At 43.2% G+C, this 18,731-nt stretch overlaps 1 protein-coding gene across 6 annotated transcripts; it reads right to left on the reverse strand.

Moving 5' to 3' along the window:
• Positions 1 to 1,365: 1,365 nt before the first annotated feature.
• On the reverse strand, positions 1,366 to 8,110 carry si:ch73-206p6.1 (phospholipid scramblase 1). 6 transcript variants are annotated; one of them, XM_035619664.2, is made up of 7 exons: positions 7,707 to 8,110; positions 6,158 to 6,247; positions 4,989 to 5,031; positions 4,658 to 4,878; positions 4,307 to 4,468; positions 3,623 to 3,784; positions 1,366 to 3,131 (listed from the first exon to the last, which is right to left on the reverse strand). In XM_035619664.2, exons 2-7 carry the CDS (start codon positions 6,224 to 6,226, stop codon positions 3,102 to 3,104), a joined length of 687 nt encoding a protein of 228 aa, XP_035475557.1. In that variant the 5' UTR covers positions 6,227 to 6,247; positions 7,707 to 8,110; the 3' UTR covers positions 1,366 to 3,101. The 6 variants fall into 6 exon arrangements, 5 of the variants coding, with proteins under 5 accessions (XP_035475557.1, XP_035475561.1, XP_035475558.1 ...); XM_035619668.2 differs by having other exon boundaries at positions 6,154 to 6,247; positions 7,707 to 7,759; XM_035619665.2 differs by lacking the exon at positions 7,707 to 8,110 and adding an exon at positions 7,180 to 7,213.
• Between the last annotated feature and the right edge of the window lie 10,621 nt (positions 8,111 to 18,731).

Below are 18,731 nucleotides of genomic sequence, written 5' to 3' on the forward strand. Positions count from 1 at the left end.
AGCATGAATCGGAATCTAAAGGTCACGAGGAGTTCAAAAGTGAGAGAGTCAAACCATAGAAGTTGTGGTCAAGAGGAAACAGAGAGACGGGGAAGCTTCGAGCCGGTCTAATTCCAGCGTGTTTGTTTATGTTGTTTTGTTTAGGTTGTGGAATTAGCATGTGCTTTTTTATTTTAATTTTACCAAAAGATGTGCAGTCTCTGATAATTACTTATTGCTCCAGTTTGTGAGTTAAAGTAAAAAAGTTGAAAGTTGAAAGTTGAAAGTTTGAGGCCAATGATCAAATCATCCCAAACCATGTCCTCTGGCCCAGCATGTACCCGCCTCCGCTGCTCACATTGTTTTCCAACCGCAGTTTAGTTTGCGATAGAACTCAGAGCAGTACTGCCTCATATATTCCAGAAAATCATGCCAATCGTGGCAACGTGTTAAAGCCACCACTAAAGCTAAATATATATATAGTTGCCATGACTGATGGGAATTCAAAGAAATGTGAGAAAGTATTTATTGAAAGGTTAAATGCGTCCGCCAACCAGAAGATCGGCGTTTCGATCCCCCAGCCGCCATAGTGGACATGCAGAAGTGTCCTTGGGAAAGACGCTGACAGCTGTGCAGGCAGTGGGCCGAATGTGTACAGAAGCGCTGCATGAATGTGTGTGTGAATGGGTGAATGGGACTTGGTACTGTATAAGAGCTTTGGGTGGTCAATAAGACTAGAAAAGTGCTATACACAGTAAATACATTTATCTTCCATCAATTGAAGGTCATAATTAAAAGACTATTGTTCCAGGGTTGTAACAGTTTGCGAGAAAAATAAAAAAAATTCATACTGTATCAACTGAAGTAGGAGGGATGTAAGCATGACCTTGTATTCCGGCCTTCCTCTTTAGTCAGAGTAGCTCTTTTCACTGTTGTTGGATAAAAAAAAAAAAGAGACTTCTTTAGTTCACACCCAAGGTTAACAGCTTGAGGTTAATGGCTTTTTTTGGAAGATGGACACAGTTGAAAGTCCTTTTCATGTAAGGTCATCTGCGCTCAACGGAATCATAGGAATAGTCAATTTACTCTGTGCGGCAGATTTCTTTGTGACATTCAGATTTTCACCACAGCGGTTGCAGAAGACAGAGTAAAGATGAAGGCGGCAGTAACAGTAGCAAGTGAACTGCACTAATTAACAAGCAAGGCTCAGTGGTTCTACATTACCTTTTTTTTCACAAATCTGACCATTAGAGTTACAGCCTGTACAAAGGAAGAGAGGCCAGATTTAAAATAAGAAATAAATGAAAAGATCAGATTTCGAGGCCTCAGTAGGTTTCGGAGCCTAATGGATCTGGTGATTTAAGAAAACAGAAAAAAAACAAAGGATGCTGCACACGTCACACTGTTGTGTTTTATTGAAGTGTTTCCACAATTGAAGCTAAGCTCACAGAGTTAGTTTGGCGTTGACTGCATGACTAAATGACAAAACGGTTCATTAGTTCACTGTATTAGTGCAAAAGTAGAAGAATAAGTACTTTTAACTGTTGAATATACAACTGACTAGGAATAGCTTCATTCCCTTTGTATCACATTCTGTTTGATTTTTGGCTTTTAAACACAATCCAAAAAAAGCGCTCAGAGGATCTAGTACCAGCATCTTACCCTATTAATGCTTTTTTTAACCAAACGAGACATACCAAATGATCAGAATAATCTGAATGATTTTTCACTGAAGGCAGAAAAAAAAAAAGCCGTTGACACAAGGAAATGTAGGTTTACACTGGAGACATTAGGTTTCCCAGCTGGCAGTTTAAAATACTTTGTACAAAAATAGAAGCCTAAATCTGTTAAGACTTGTTAAAATGACTTTAGGTGGTTGTTTATTTTTAAGTTTTACAGATTCATACATATGGAGAAAAAACACTTTTTATTATGATGCTACACTGGCCCGAATGTGGATGTAGCAAATAGATAATATTGTACGATTCCTAATCAGGCCGATTGCCACACTAATCAAAAATGATTCAGAATGCTGGATGGTGACAGAAGATCTGACTTTTGCATCAGCCACATATGTAGAGCTGCGACACAGGGAATGTAACCGCGGAATAGCTTAACAATCCAGGATGCACCAGGACATTTATGCAAAATATGAAACATAACATTGATATTCTCTTAGCCAACACTTTTTTTTTTTTACAGTAGCATGTAATTCAACCTGAGTTTGTCCCAAAAAAAATTTACAATGTCATCAGACACTAATATCTGAATACAAACCCGCGGCATAAGCAAGTGGTGAGTTTGTTAGTTCGGGCAGTGCTGGCTTATAATTCTTAAATGAAGGGCTAGCTCCCTCTTGTGGACAAGTCGGGGGACAGCAAACGTGTGTACTGTCCGCCCATCGCGGATCGACAACCCCTTCAGAGTTGAAAATGCATAACTGTTATGGCATCGGAAATATGACCTCGATTCCTATGATAGCTAGTGTTTCTGTAAACACCTACAAGTGCACTCGTTGCACACAGGTACAAATGCACACATTCAAAGCAGTGCACACACACACACACACACACACACACACACACACACACACACAGACACTGCTCTATATTGACAAATAAAATACAAAATAGGAATCAATAAATAAGGTCATCTGAACAATAAACTAACGCATTTACATGAGACCACTGGGTCTCATAATATAGCTACAAACATAAAGATCTCTATAAATGAACATCTTAACTTTGAATCTGACCAAACCACACAAGGCCCAGACTCTTTGCATACAAACTATAACGACATTAATCCTTCTTTCTCTAATAGTGTAACCCTTTCACTTACTTTGAAATGTTGTTATCATAAGTAGAAACAAAAGACACTTTGCTCTCACAGCCCAGTGACAGGATTAAACAGCCGACCTCAGCAGCTAAGACGAAAAACAAACGCCCTGGTTTCAGTGTTCATGCAAAATTACAACATTTAGACACCTTGTAGAACTTTCTTTACACCATCCATTTGAAGGTTGTTCTATGCTAGGGCTTTCAGGGCTGATCATCATGGCTTAATGGCCTTGTTCTCCCTGGAATGTTGTATGCTGTTTTCACTGAAATCTTGTTTGGCTACTAGTTAGTAGACTCAAAGAACATGAAATCCTGTACAGAAAAAAAGAATAAAGAAGTGTTAATAGAAAAGCAAAAAGAACATTAAATTGACATTTATCGAAATGCATTATAGCAGTTAGAATATTTTAAATAGTCTAAAAGGTCTCTGCTGAATTAACTTTGAGTGTAACTCGCTTTGAGTTTAGCATTTTTAGCAAATGTGTAACTTGGGCAACATCCGGAAGAAGCTCTGTCGAGCTGCTTTGCATTTGTGGAGATTGGGCTGGTCGCGGGTCACATTTCCCACAACATGTAGTGTTGTAATGAGGTGGTACATTAAGTGGGAGGGACATGAAATCTCAAACTGCCGGGGAAGAGACATACATTTCCCATAAAAGCTGGGTCACATGAGGTTCTCATCTGTAATAGCCAATATTCTGGCAACACTTAATTCTGAATCCTAAGAGGAAAAAAGGAAAAGTGAATTTTCTTTGTTGACATGCTGGTGAAGTTAGTGTCAAAAGGCTTGACGTTGCACTCACAATGAGAAAGCATGCGGCGATCATCACGGCCTTCATCCTCACATCCAGATCCATGGGGAACTTGATACCGAAGTTGTCCGTATCTGTGAACGCTTCCCGCAGCAGCCCTGACCACTGCTTGCTGATTTTCCCAATCTTACTGACTTCGTCCATGGTCAGAATCTGAGGAGAAGTGACAGGGGAAGACACACAGCCGACGTGTGTTGTGTTAGGATGAAGATCAGTCGTCAGACTTTAAATAGAGATCGTGTGGCAATAAACAATCCCATCCAAGTGCAAGTCATTTTTTAATTTTTCTTGCCCGCCGCCACAAAAACCTCAGTAACAACATCAAAGCGGCTGAGGAACCAGGATGGGTAATGTCATGCTTCAGTTACCTCTCTTCTGGGTCTGGTGAAAGGTCTGCATCATTGACCCAAATCCCTTTCACAGCTCAGTGTAATGACACCAACTGAGCCATGGAACAATGGCCACACTGTACGACACAAGAGCATGCCCTGTGCCATGGCTTCCTCCCAGCTACAGTGTGCGCTGATTGGAAACACATTTCCTGCTTCAGAGCACAAAGAGGATCCCGTACAAAAAAACCCCCAAGAACCCCCTCCCCCCAGAGGGCGAGAATATTACCGTGTCATGTTATGTTTTCACCAATTGAATGTTTTTTCTGTGTTTTGATGAACCCACCTCAAAGTCAACGTCTGGAAGGCAGCTCCATCCACAGAAGGGCCCATGGATCTTCAGCACAGGCTCGCAGTGTTCGTTCGCTACGAGGAATTTCGGCGAGAACGGATGCCACTGTTGTACAACGTACCCCACTGTGTTACCGGGGGGCGACTGCACCTCCAGCTGAGGGGGGGATTGTGGGAGAACAGGGTGTGATTTGTAGTCATGTACCCTGGCAGAGACCGTTTAAAAAAACAGATGTAAATGTGGGTCTTGCGTGAACAATACAGTGAACCTTGGACCCTGTCATTTCACAGACACAAAAAAGGGAGCGTGTTTAAAAAAGAAAAAGAAAAAAGAGGCTCCACTCACCTCTTGCAAACAGCACGGGAACAAGCAAGACGTGCACTTGAGTGGTCTGGTGATGGTGATGACCTCCTGTCCGAAATTGTCCAGGATGTGGATGGTGAAGGAGCGCATGGGGCCGCAGCACTGTCGACTCAGGCAGTCGTTCTCCTCGACAGCGTAGAACACGTTCTGACCCATGGCGTTGCGGACTTCATACTTGTTGTTGCTTTCAAAACCGACGAGGGCTGAGCCAGGACGAACAACATGCGCAAAGAGATTATTGCTAAACGCACCCAACTGCGCAGCACAAGCCCAGCAGCAGAAATATTTCCAGTTGGCATTGTTTTTCCTGTACCTTCGATGAGCTCCACTTTCTGTTTGATGAGCAGCTGATCCACCTGGAAAACCAGATAACCACATACCCTTGACTTTTTTCCTTAAAAATGCAGCGGTTCAGTAGCAAGTGCATGATAAATGCTATAGTTACTTGTGTGAGAGACACACTCACTACCAGTAGTCCTAAGTCTGTCTGGTCTTGATTAGTATTACAATTGCTAGTATAGCTGCCTTGTCTCACTGGAATATGTTTGATGTTAGCTCTGTCAGTGTGTGGTGCGTGGTTAAAATTAGAATTTTGGAAAGGAGGACGACAGACAAATTCAGATTTCCAGCCGGCGACTTTATTCCTAAACTGACATAAATCATTTTTCTTTCTGGAAATGTCCATAAATAAACCATGGTGGCATTGTGGGCATAAATGCTCCACCCTCCAGCTGTGCAAATGCTCTGGACTCTTTGTAAACAGGAAACCCATCTATTCCAGTGTCCCAGTAAGCCATGGCATTGTGGAAGCGAGCCAGCAGCGTGCACAATAGCAGGACCTTAAAACTGAAGCAGCTAAATCTGTTTTCCCCCTGAGGTGACGTTTAAATGACTGCAGCGGAAAAGGATCTCGGCCTTGTACTATCTCCCTATTTTCACATGTACAGTGTGAGATTTATTAGTTTAATGGGGAGTTAAGCCTTTTATGTCATAGTAACTTAAAGGGGCAGTAAGCTATTTTGGAGAAAGATTGTTTGTTGTTAAATTGACTAAACTGGACGGGGCTCGAACCCGCAGCTTCAGGTATGGGAGACAGACGCGCTAACAACAAGACCAAAGAGTCGTATCATCTGTCGCTCACACGCTTCTTAAGGTGTCCAGGAGTGATGTTTACAAACTGCGGTCAGCACCATTATTTACAGAGCCCGGGCTGCACACGTAATCGACAGCTTGTGGACCGTGAGGTCCAGTGTATTCGATTAAAATCGCTTATTGCCCCTTAAATCAATGTACTCATCTCAGAAGTTACCCACATTATGAGCCACTGCATGAGTCAGTGATAGGGGGTAGAAGGGAAGGTGACAATAGTTCATTTCTTCTGTCCCTTGATCCTGTAGGTTACTGGTGTATGTGACACTTGTCATAAAACATCTGTAAGGCAAAAACTTGATTATATAGATTGTATATAATATAGATACTTGCTTGAGTCAGGTATTCTAATCCTGGTGGACAGCCTGGTATCCCCGGGCTGGGCACGGCATACATATTCATCTTTCAGACTCGGAGGGAGATCTGTTGACGAATGGAAAAGTTTAAAACGGAGAAATGGCGCCACCATGTGTTTGTTTGGGTGACAGGGACGCTGGAAGTCAGGCAGAGTTGGGGGTGCTGCAAGAGTTTATCTTAAGATTTTCATATTAAACGCTGTGCAGCAGCACAACCTTCGTGATTTTAGTATTCATTTGAATGGCCAACAACATTTGACACCACGTTTAGAACATTTTATATTCACATGTGGTCAAGTAACTCAGTGTCTCACATCTGCGTCTCCTATAATTCAAGTGGGATTCTGAGAGGATTTGCTACCTGTTATATGCGCTGAGGTCACAGATCACCGGAGTGTGCGGGTGTGTGTGTGTGTGTGTGTGTGTGTGTTTGCCTTTGATCCTTTGGTCATTGCATCAACAGGGATTGGTGTGAGAGGATTTCAATCAAAGATTATCAAGAATTAGAAAGAACATTCAAAATGTTACTGACTAATCAATAAGCATTTGGCATTCAATGGGCATAAACAACACAAATCTAGCAAGTAAAATGTGCAGAACTGTAGCTAGCAGAAAAATGCAACACAACACAGAAATGCTTTTGCAGGCTAGCAGTCAGCTTTGAATCGCATCATTTAAATAGACAGAAAACAACTCTCCAAATACACGTACTGCTAAATAGAAACACAACCAGAGTGTGCATAGAGGCAAGGTCTTTTTTTCTTCTTCATATGGCTTGCACAGGAGAAACATTCTAAGATGAAATACCTTTTTTAGAGAGATGCTACTTTTCTACTATGAAATGTTTGTAAATAATTTTCAAAGTAAACTTTTTCTTTGCCCTGCAGTTACACCCATGGCCAGTACGTGGTGCTGCGTCACCCATATTCCTCCCCGCGTCTGTGTGACAGTCATAAACAGATCTATGGATGGACAGCGGTGAATATGTTCTTTTCTTTCCTATCTGCCGGTGTCGTGTCCAGTTGACTGAGCACTGGTGTCCTCTCTGCTTCACCGTGTAGGCCTTTATCGTTACGAAAATAAACTGAGAATGTGAGTAAACCGCCGTAGACCTACAGTACGGTGGGCGACACGGATCATTTCTTGGCTGAGTCTGGAAGTGGCGGACGCCACCATGATAAATCCTCTCATTACTCCGTGTGCGTGCGCGCGCACATAAAACCACGGCACCGCACGAGCGTCGCCGTCCGTCTCCTAACTAACATGTAGGTGAATTCGCTGCAGACTTCGTTTTGTGAAACGTGAACGTTTCAGTAGCTCGTGAAGAGAGAGAGAGAGGGAGAGAGAGAGAGAGAGAGAGAGAGCGCTCGCTCCCGCGCCGAGGGTCCATCTGCCTCAGTTTTAGACGGCGAGCGGTTAAAAGCGACTTCCGGCCGCCTACACTGGTGTATATAACGTATATCATATAGTCAACGTTTAACATTCACACCACGAGACGCGTTACTGTAACACGGGGAGATACTCACCGATATTTCCACCTGCTACTTGAAATAGTAACAGGCCACTCCAGAACCGGGCCGACGGAATAAAGCTCTGATCTCATTGGCCGATGCTCCCGCACTTCCCATCTTCACGAGCCAATGGCAATCGGGAGTGTAGAACAGAGCGCGACAGAACCGAAGAGGACTGCACTTTAGAACCGGGTGTGATAGAAAAGAAGCGACAATTTGCATAATTAAAAAAAAAAAGTCTGGCTCATAAAGGGAATACACACAGGCTGGCTCATTTCACTTTGCTCAGTTGACTTATTGTTTCACCTCTCATTAATAATCCTACTTTACAACACATGCAAGGTTTTATTGGAAGTGTATTAGGAATATTTATAACGATAACAGGGTGTCATGTTTTTGTTTTTCATCCTCTAGATGTCACCATGGATACGAAAAGCATGATCTCATGCACTGCACAATGGGATCTGTTAAATAAAACATCACATGCACACACACACACACACACACACACACACACGCATATATACATACAATGACTCTTGAGAACCATTTTTGGTTTTGCCAAATTTTCAATACAGAGGCAGATGTTAGGATATTACAACAAACTGGTTCATACACTTAGTAAGTATTGCCTAGTATATGATCATGTGTCAGGGAATGGACACATGGTATTTGAAGCCAGTGTGATGTAAGACCCGTTGCTTTGCTTTTGGCTATATGAAACTGTTAGCTGATGCGTCATTAGCAAGTGCTGAATGTGTTTTCACCTATAGTATTCTTCAATGTAGGTCGTGAGCCAGTTAACGCGCCACAAAATACTGTTAAACATGTTCATATAATAATATAGTATTAGCATGGACCAGAGGAGTTTTACAGGCTCCAAAGTGTGTTTAGAAAATAAAATGTTTAAAGCCTTTATGTATCCATATAAATACACCCATAACCTATCCATAGTCACAATATAAGTTTGTCATCAGGAGATGATAGCAGCACACACACACACACACACACATCAATGTTGTATAATTTCATAAGACAATCATTATATAGACAGAGTAAAGTATGAATAAAGCAAATTGGTCCTCTCCTCATCCTGTACAAGCTTAGAGCGGCCCACAGGTTTTTATGGTCACTCCTGTTTGTCCTCATACAGTGTTTATTATTAGTGTGCAGCTGTTGAGTAGTGAGTGATCCTGTAGTTCAGATCCAGTAATAACAAGTTAAAGCCTCCATATTCAAAACCAATGTGTTGTCTTTTTATTGCTTATTGGTTAAAAAGTTCAGAGTTTGGCCAAGTCAATCTTCAGAGAGAAAAATTCTACTTAAAGAAATAGATTTCAAGATGATGAGTATTACACCAGAAAGAAAAATCTCCTCTGAAAGCCAAAATTGTTGTCATGGAAACAAAGGAGAAAAATCGATCTTCAAGAAAGCGAATTCAAGGAAATATATATATATATATAAAAAGACACCATTTCACAAACTGATTAAACGTTTCTTGAAAAATGAAATACCTGGCAGTTTTTCTTTTATTTAAATCCCCAGAAACAAAATCTCAAACCTCAGTTTGGCAAGGTCAAACTGGTTGCCGTGGAACTACAGGAAAAAATAAAATCATAAAACCCCAAATACCAAAAGGCACCAGTCCCTGATTACCTGATTAATATAACTGTGAAACCGATTGGCGTTGGACGGACACACTGTTCACATATGCCCCCCACATTATATACCAGGAGGATGAAAACCATTTAATCAAACATTTTTAAAATAACATTACATGTGTGGAATGTGTCGATACTAAACATAAAGAGTGAATAAATGCTTTGCTCCAAAAATAGCATCGCTTTTCTGTTAAAATTGTATGTACACTATCAGATATCAAGCCGTGATTGTGCTACATCTCCTGTACTGTATTCGAGCACAATGCATGTTATGAGAGACGCAGCAGTGTTGCTGTACCAACAATGAAGCGGTGGAGTAATCCTTCACAGCTGTAAGCACAAAAGCTGAATTCCACATCACTCAGCTGCTCATACACAAAAACAAAGACAGAACCGCGAAGGTAAAGGTTCTCAGGCAGACATTTTGGAGGTCAGAGCGTGGGCGGGATAAAAAGGTTTGTCGTTCGTTGTGAGTCCGTCTGCAAACTGCTTCGTCATCGCCGCTTACATCTCATCAGTCTGCAAACTGATTCTTCAGATAAATGCGTTGATTACAACAGTCTATACCACACACATGTTGATTAAGAAGCAACTATTTGCACAAATGAAAGTTAAACCTCCTGTGGAACAGATGACTTTTAACCTTTTATTTTTCAATAAAGGATTCGTTTCAAACATTTGTAGTTTGTAGTTAACATCACCACGTTTCCAATTTTAAGCCGGAAATGTAATTGATAATGAAGGGGGGGGGGGGGGGGGGGGGGGGGGTCTTCTCACACAACTGATATGCACTTGAACTTTATGGGCAGGGAATTATACTTTGCCTCCACTGGAGAGCAGTGTTGAGCTAATGATGCTCGGCCTCACGGCCATCACTGGGACTAATGCAGAGTTTGCCTTTTCATTGTAAAATAGAATAGTCACAAATAGAACCACACAGATGTACACATATACACACGCACATATTTGCTACTCTGTTACAGATGACGTGACGTGTGTTGGGCCGAGTATATCCTTATTTGCGAATACAAATTACCTGATTTCCTCAAGTGCCACTGATTTCTCCAAGAAACACTACTAATGAGAACAAATGATGACTCGCGTGCGGATCTGCTGACACTTCAGGCACAGACAAGTAAAACAAGTTTTAATTGATTTGCGTTATGGCAATTACTTATCGTGACCTGAAATAGCAGAGAAAACACTGTGTGTGTGTGTCTGGCCTACAGATGAACGCGTGTTTTAAATAAAGCCTCTGCCTTTGTTAATACATATATATATATACATATATATATGTATATATATATATATTACAATTCCAATAGATATAGATTCTTACATTTATTTGCATTTATTTATTTACAATTTGAACACACTTGTATAACGCCTGGAGTAAATTGAACTGCTTGTAGCATCAAGGGCCCTTTAAAAAAAAACGGAAAAATCTCGACTGCCCAACGAAAACACTGAAACATGTTCTTCATCAGAGAGATCAAAACAAAATAATGAAATGACTTTGAAATGGCCGCGATCTCCGCTCCCATCTGAATAAACAGAGCGGACAGTCAGGGGTCTTTGAGAGTCAGATTGTCTCTCTGACTCCGAGAGCCCAGTTACCCCCACCAGGGGTTTGAATGTGTGTGTGTGTGTGTGTGTGTGTGTGTGTGTGTGTGCTCCAATTGTACAGTGTCTGCTCTCTACATTCCTACCTTTTTTACAATTTTTCTGTTTTGTGTGTTTGTGCTTTTTTGTGTGTGTGCATGTGTGCGTGTGAAGGTGGTGCTCTTTACCCGCATGGGTAATCTTTCGTGCACTCCTAACGAGGTTGTCATATTCGCCGCATAATGAGGAGCATAAAGATGAATGTTAAAATGCCTCCATTACACCGCTTTCATCCTCTTGTTCATTAGGTTAGCATAAGGTTACAATACATTACTCCAGTCCCGATGTTCCACACACACACACACACACACACACACAATTGCATGTCACTGATGGCTTGTGTGTTTGCCGTGATAGTCGTCATGCATGTGCAGACAAAGACACACATGCACATAATATTACCTGCCTAAACTTAACCCTTAACTGAACCGCAACATAACAGCGATTCTCTGACTTTGTCTGTTAATGTTTAGAGAATAGGTCTTACACATATCCACATCACAAGGGTTTCTGCATTACAAAATGTATTTCATTCACCACTCGCATATACAAAAAAAATGCAAATCCATTGTGTTTCATTTTTATCATCCGTGGATGTCCAAATTTGCCACATCCACCGCTTTTGTTATTCCGTCTGTGTCTCCTCACCTCTCTGCCCATCCCTCACCTCCCTCCCTCTTCTTATTTCTCCCATTTCTGCACCCCTGTCAAGTGCTTTGTTTGCTGTGACTTTCCATGCGGTTATCTGAGCGGAGACAGTATGCCTCACCCTGGCACAGGACCTCAGTTTCCACGGCAACTTTATAATTGTTTTGGATACGTTCCAAGCGCCACTGGATACCGAGGCATTATTGATGTCAAAAGAAACATGTATGAAATGAGGAGATGTGGAGGCGTCCATATGGTTCCGTACACAGCCTCACGCGAAGCCATTTAACCGCTCTTCAATGGGAGTTTTGTGATACCGCTGAATAGATCCCACATGGGTCACATGATATTTCATAATTTTAGATTTTTCTACATTACAAAGGGATAATGGGCACGCAACACAAGCCACTGAACTGTGCTATACTATTCCATATTAATTTCATGAAGCCATTGTCACAGTATGCACTGCTGGGTTGAGTATGGTGACCTGACTGAATACAATATGTCCATCATAAAAAATTTGAATAGTGAAAATGAAAATGAACAAGAATGAAAAATAAAAGTCTGCTGCAACCGAAGCATCCCTAGGAGCCATAAAGTACGTCGCTGTCAAACTCAATCACTTCAACTTGTCTTTGTTTTGACAGGGGAGGCGGTATGAGTTATCTCAGCGCATGTCACCATAACCATATTGTGACCCCCCCCCCCCCCCCCCCCGCTGCCTCACCCTACCCCGCCCCACTACCCACCAACTCCCTCATGAACACACACACATGCGCAGCCTCGCAGCACCTCTGAGCCATGAGCTGTGGCCACATTAACCACGACGCCGCAACACTTATTAAAATAACATATAGTGTCAACAGAAGTGTGGGCCCCAAGTGGATGAACCCAAACTGCTTCACTCTCAAATCCGCAGACGAGTCTTGAGGATTTGAAAATCCCCCCCCCCCGCTGACTTCGCTCCTGTTGCTTATTAAACTTGTTAAACTATTTCCGCGCAGTTCCGTCGCGGAATACGCGGTACAAACAAACCGAAAATAAGGCCATGACTGATCTTTTTTCTCTGATCCCATCGCCTCCCCTCCCTCCGCTTAATTTATGACCTGTGAGGAGGAACCCAGGGAGTGAGAAGTGAGTGAGACTGGTGTGAAAGCCCTGAATAGAGCAGGGGCAACAGGCCCTCCAAATAACACAAAAGAGGCACCACAGCTGTTTGGAGGCACAACAAGCCTTCAGGAGGAACTGTCTTCTGCGCTGATCCCCCAGACTGGCACTCACGCTGACTTTTTGAGCTGGGTTGTTATGTGAACACTGTAACGCAATCATCACTTTCAATTTGTGGGCGGAAAAAAACACCCCTCCACGATGAGGTCCATGTAACGTTTCAAGTTTAAAAGAAAACATAGACACGGTACAAAAATGAGTCTGGATATTCCGCTCGAACGAAATCCGTCATTTGTGTAAGAATATTTATCGCGTGCCCTTGGAGGGTCTCTGGGAAGAGGATGTTTCAAACTGTGGCGTTTTGCCTTTGAGTTATTTTGATCTTTGCATGATGCTAGCGATTGGACAAGGGGGGGGGGGGGGGGGGGGGGGGGGGGGATGGATGTAAGTGAGGTGGAAAGAGGGATCAAACCCACTCTATTCCGCGGTGAGAGCCAAGAGGAAGGACAGAAAAACAGCGCAACAGCCGATCGCCTTCGGAGAGGGTTGTATCATCCGAGGGCCCCGCTGAGCTGCGGGAAAGTGTCACCAGCCTTCGTGAGCTCGCTGTCAAGTGACGGTTACCGACTGTCAACTGCAGCTAAAAATGATTTTAGAATCCGGGGGGTTAGAAGTTCAGTGCACTGTTTTCTTCCCCCAGACTGAGGGAAAAAACGCTGTACGCAGCTCGGCCCGTAATAATTTATTCCCCCCTGTACAAAACTCTGTTGGCTCCCCATTCCTACATGTCTGCCTCTTGGTTTTCCACTCAGGGCCATTAGCTACTGCCACATGCAGGACACGTGTGAACTTTCAGACTGATGGCAACGTTTCGTATGACTTAATTGCAGCCCCATATTCATCATCGTGACTGTGCTAGAAGAGATCGTCAAAACCGCTTGCTGTTGAACGTCTTCGTAGGCTTTTTCTTCCATTGTATATCAGTCATGTTGTCGGCATTACAGAACATGGTCTCTCCGCGACCTTCTTTTGAAGCAAACGACGTCTTCTCAGTCTTTGGACACACTAGCTCGAATTTGCATTTTTGTAAGATAATAGTGAAATATCAGTGGTTAAATGGTTAGAAACTCATTTGGACATCACGATCACAACATTCAAACCTATCCCGGTTACGAAATAGATTAAAAAAGAAGAAAAAAACGTCTGGTCTCTTTCTTCCTCTCTCTCTCCCCCTCCATCCACAGAGAGAGTATCCGGAGCCATCTGCAGACCACGATCCATCCCCAAACACTGGGGATCACAAAGGTGTTATTTTTCAAAGCTGCCCCTGTCCACCTCCTGCCGAGTATGTGCGGCTGCGGTTCAAGGGAAGGTGGGAAACTTCTGAGGCTCTGTTCCACTTGTACCCCACCCCCTGTCGCCTGCCTCCTCAGGGGCAGCCCTTTGAGGGTGTCATAACTGCGGCCTGTATAACATGGGTTACTGCTGACGGTGGCTGGTCACAGTTGACGAAGCCTTTTAAAGAAGCCTCACCTCTCTGTTAAAATTGCGGAGAGCAGGAGCAAGGGCCTGGCGACCAGACGATTACAGGCCCGGTGTGCGGGACGACTCTTGGGCAGAGCGGGGGCCTGCATTTTGACCTGCGATGGGTAGAGGGTGCTCCAAGTCCATGTTTGAGCTGAATGGTGTTCAGCGCTTTGCAATCCTACACTACTGCCTTCTTTCCCCCCCACCTCCCAAAAAATGAAATGACCCCTCTCCATTTTAGTTTGCCTGCAAGTTGCCCACACAAAATGAGTCCTCTATGTTTTGTGCTACACGGCGGTCTCCATTTCACAAAACTAAGGCAGGGGAGAAAAAGGACTATGACATGTCCTGTAAATGGACAAAGCTGCAGAACATGCAGCTGCTGTGGTGCCATCCTGTTGTCTAGGGGGGTGGGGGCGGGGGTGCATGCAAGGTGAAGCGGGACAGAAAGCCACGGCAGTGTGGCGGTTGCGGTGGGAGAGGCTTCGCAGCACCTGGTATTCACCTCTCTCTCCACGGAGTCCCCGTGGACACGGTGCGCTGCTGGCACACCGTAAAACTTGATGGCGGAAAACACCGTCACGCTGAGACGGATAAAAAGGAGAAATAGGAGATGTTTTTATTGTCACATTTTAAAGTCGTGCTGCCGTGCAAGTAATATTTCTAGATTTTTTTACGTCCCTCACCCTTACCGATTTATGACAAATGTTTGTCCGAGGGCAGAGACCTTATTAGATTTTGAATGCCAGTCTGTTTTTTTTCGTGAAAATTATTTATTAGGGTTACATTGGCACAAGACACATTAAATATTTAGGTGACAGGCAATTACAGATAGTTAACAGATGGCATTTTAATTTGAACTTTTCCTTCTTTCTGATAACTATATTATTTCATTATTTTTCATTAAGTACTATATTGTAGTTTGGCTGTATTTAATTTCACTCTAAATTATTGGTTAGATAAATCAATTTTATTTTAAAATAATTTGTTTTGCAAAGGACAAAAAGACAACAGATTAAAGAGATTCTAATTAATAATTGTCAACACAGATGCTGCAGTTTACCATTGTAATTCCAGAAAATTATTGAGAGTGAGAGTCTATTATTTTTACATTGTGTACTTTTTTTAATAATTTGAAGGCATCGCACATTTTACTACTATTGATTTTCTGATATGAAACAAAAATCATTCCTTGGATTTAGGATTCATTATCCATTTCAAATGTCATTTTTCCCCCCGCATATCTGAGCAGAACAAAGCCTGTGGAGATTGATGCGCTGCGGAGAGTGCGCCGGAGTTGAATATTAAATGAGAAACAACTTCTGCGGGGAATGTGTTGAACCTGGCACCGGCAAGACAGATAGAGCGCTGCGCCGTGCGAGACAGTGTCAGTGCAAAGGTCAAAGGTCAGTGTGGTTCAGGACTGCTCCTCGGGTCGTGCTACGTGAGCTGCAGCATGTGGACGACGAGCTCGGAGTGGACCGGAGGAGGCCCAGCGCCGCACAACGCTCCTCTGTTCTTTGTGTTGTACTGATATCTCCCACTCTCTCCCTGTCTCTCTCTATTTTGTCCTGCACACACACACACAAGCACACGCGCACACTCACACACACACACTCACGGGCACACACACTGTAGAGTTCTCTCCACACAGTTGGAAAGACAGGGGTCACTGACTGGATGCTCCCAGCTGAGTACTTCAGTGCAGCCCTTCACTGAAGCACACACACGCACATGTGCACAGCCGCACACCTACACACACACACACGAACGTGCACTGTGTTAATGTCTTTTTCCATGCAGGCACAAAGCTTTGTGCGGTGTTGTTGTCCGCATTTCTCCCTGAAACTCCAGCATTTACTGAATGTTTTTCTCATTCGTTACATGATCAGTTAACATTGTTTCACAAAAACACTGCCAGACTGTTGCTAAGAACGACAACCTTGACAGTGAAATAATAGATTAATCAGATACATTTAGATAGATAGTTTTTGTTTTTTTTGTTTTTCAGTGTTCAGTGTTTTCTACGAATGATTAGTTTTCATTGGGGACGATTTAGTCTGTGTTCTTTAAATAACAAAATACAGTGGTGAAGTAATAAGTCCTCTGTCATCACTGCTCTCATTCAGGTGCTAGAGGATTTCCTGCGTCTCAACCAGCACACTGCTGAGATCTAATTCTGGCTGCATTGAAGCCTGGAGCAAAGAAACCTTCGGCCTGGAATCTTACTTTGTGATCCCTGTAAAATGAGTCATTTCTTTGAGAGATGCTTTTTTTTTTTTTCATATTTATTTTACAATAATGCGATTAGTATTGGTTCAGGGAAACTGAAACCATGCAAGATATTTGAAAACAAGGTTTGCGTAGTGAATGGATATTTCATTAGTCCTATAAGGGATGCCCTGCAGTGATAAGCTGGAAAGCCCATAAAGCTACTGAGTTCCTATTACAAGGCGAGTTTTTCCCATTATAGTAACTTGTAATAACTTGTAATAAAAAATAAAAACAAACTGAATTTACAGTAGTAAATAGTACAGACAGGGTGACGGAATTAGACATAGGCAATAGATTTTTACTTTCACAGAACTTTTACTTTCCCTACACTGCTGAACCCTGCCGAATTAATCGCCGCCATAATTCTGCAGTATCGATTGAAAAAACGCGAGTAATCCTGCAGCCGTTAATCATTCGTGTCAAAATCGCAGAAACATGACCCAGCCAGGCAGTGCAAGGGGGGGGGGGGGGGGGGGGGGGGGGGGGGGGGGGCTGCAGAGGAAGTGGAATGCACGAGGAACAGGGAGGTTGATCCCTCTGCCGCTTTTGACGTCAGGCATCCATCTACTGGTGTTATTCCTTAATCTGATTCAGTTGGCTGCTCAGCCGACCAGTGTTGCCTGTTGGAAAGGTTTCATGTGTGTGATGGATGCTATTGTCAGAAATGCCAAGGTCAATATGCGATGCAGCGGCAGCAGCAAAAAAGGGAGAAATGAAAAAAAAGAGGACTTTCTTATTTCCAAAGTGCTTCCCATGTATCATCATCTCTGCAATCTGACCTTGCTTCCCTCTGTAATAACATTCAGAGGGAGGACAACTGCTGGGTGCATGCTCATGGGCCGGCGTTGATCTTTAAAACGGGTCACGGCGCCGCGGAGAAGAGGCCCGTGTCACTCATGGCAGTATGCAGGCGTATTACTTACAGTGAGACAGATTTGGAAAATGGAGTTGTAACGTCCGGCGTGAATGCTGGAGGGACAACTACGTCTTGATTGGAGCATCCTGACGGAGAGGCCGCGACGTGACTGCACGCTCCCTGTTCTGGAGCAATTAGCTGGTGTCATCAAATCATCGCGCTGGCAAAATGACAAACAACAGAGGTCAACTCAAACAGATGAGAAATGAATTCTTAACAGTTTGTCAGCTCGACTGACGGACGTCAGCCTTAGTTACGTTTGCCTCGCATTATATGATTTATCGAAATCGCGTCGCCATTAAAACGTCTCAGCTCTGGCAGTTATTAATGCCACATGAGGCCGGGGGCAAACTTGTGAAAGTGGGATTTTCTTGTCAACATGTGCTGATGCAGAAAACTACATGGGCCGATCAAGTCAGAGACCCCCCTCCAAACCTGTTCCAGGAGGGCACAAAAATAGCCTGCTTGGAATAATAATTTGTGTCTGATCGAGTTTTCCCAAAAAAAATAAGTAAAATGAACTCAGTTGAATCGCTTTAAAAAATACACCTACTCCTTCTCCCTTGTTAAAAAAAGAAGAGGATTTATGAACCTGCTAATATTTTCCACTTCACAGAGAAACATTTGACGCTCTCACTTCACTGAGAAGTCTATCCTCTGTCTCTGTGCACTGGAGGCTTCGAGTTTCCACAGATCACACTTGTGTAAGTACGACTGACTTCCAAAGTCGTGATGTCACAAAGTCCCGGTCCTACAGTATATTTACACCCCACGCCCGGCCACCAGCCGGCTCCACCTCTGCACCACACATCCTGTCCTCTGTCTGTACAGTGGAGGTCAATCACACAAGTGGAATAGGCAAAAGACAATTTTGACCTGAGGGGCACTTTGAGCTATTACCAGTGATTATACTACGGTGTAAATTTTCACTTACCGCTTAGTTAATAGCTTAATTACTAATGTCATTTTAATGGGATTTGTCTGATGAGGGGAAAAACATTCCATGTTGAGTTATGACAAGACTGTTATCACCCAACAAGGTGGACATCACACCATCACCCCCATCCCCCTCGTTTTTTAATCCTGAGGGATGTAAGGAAATGGTTGCGAACCCGAGCGGTGTTTCCCCACTGAGCCCTCATCTCCAACTGTCCACTGATTCACCGCTCCCACAGGGGAGACGGA

This window comes from Scophthalmus maximus, chromosome 21 (genome assembly GCF_022379125.1).
Source record: "Scophthalmus maximus strain ysfricsl-2021 chromosome 21, ASM2237912v1, whole genome shotgun sequence".
Taxonomy (NCBI): domain Eukaryota; kingdom Metazoa; phylum Chordata; class Actinopteri; order Pleuronectiformes; family Scophthalmidae; genus Scophthalmus; species Scophthalmus maximus.

What these genes read in the sequence shown, in the direction of transcription:
- si:ch73-206p6.1 (XM_035619663.2), bottom strand. Translation starts at nt 6,099, where the DNA reads ATGACAAGTGTCACATACACCAGTAACCTACAGGATCAAGGGACAGAA. An exon ending in CTCATGCAGTGGCTCATAAT is followed by an intron (nt 5,032 to 5,988) that starts GTGGGTAACTTC and finishes CTGGTTTTCCAG; the next exon opens with GTGGATCAGCTGCTCATCAA. An exon ending in GAAAGTGGAGCTCATCGAAG is followed by an intron (nt 4,879 to 4,988) that starts GTACAGGAAAAA and finishes GTCCTGGCTCAG; the next exon opens with CCCTCGTCGGTTTTGAAAGC.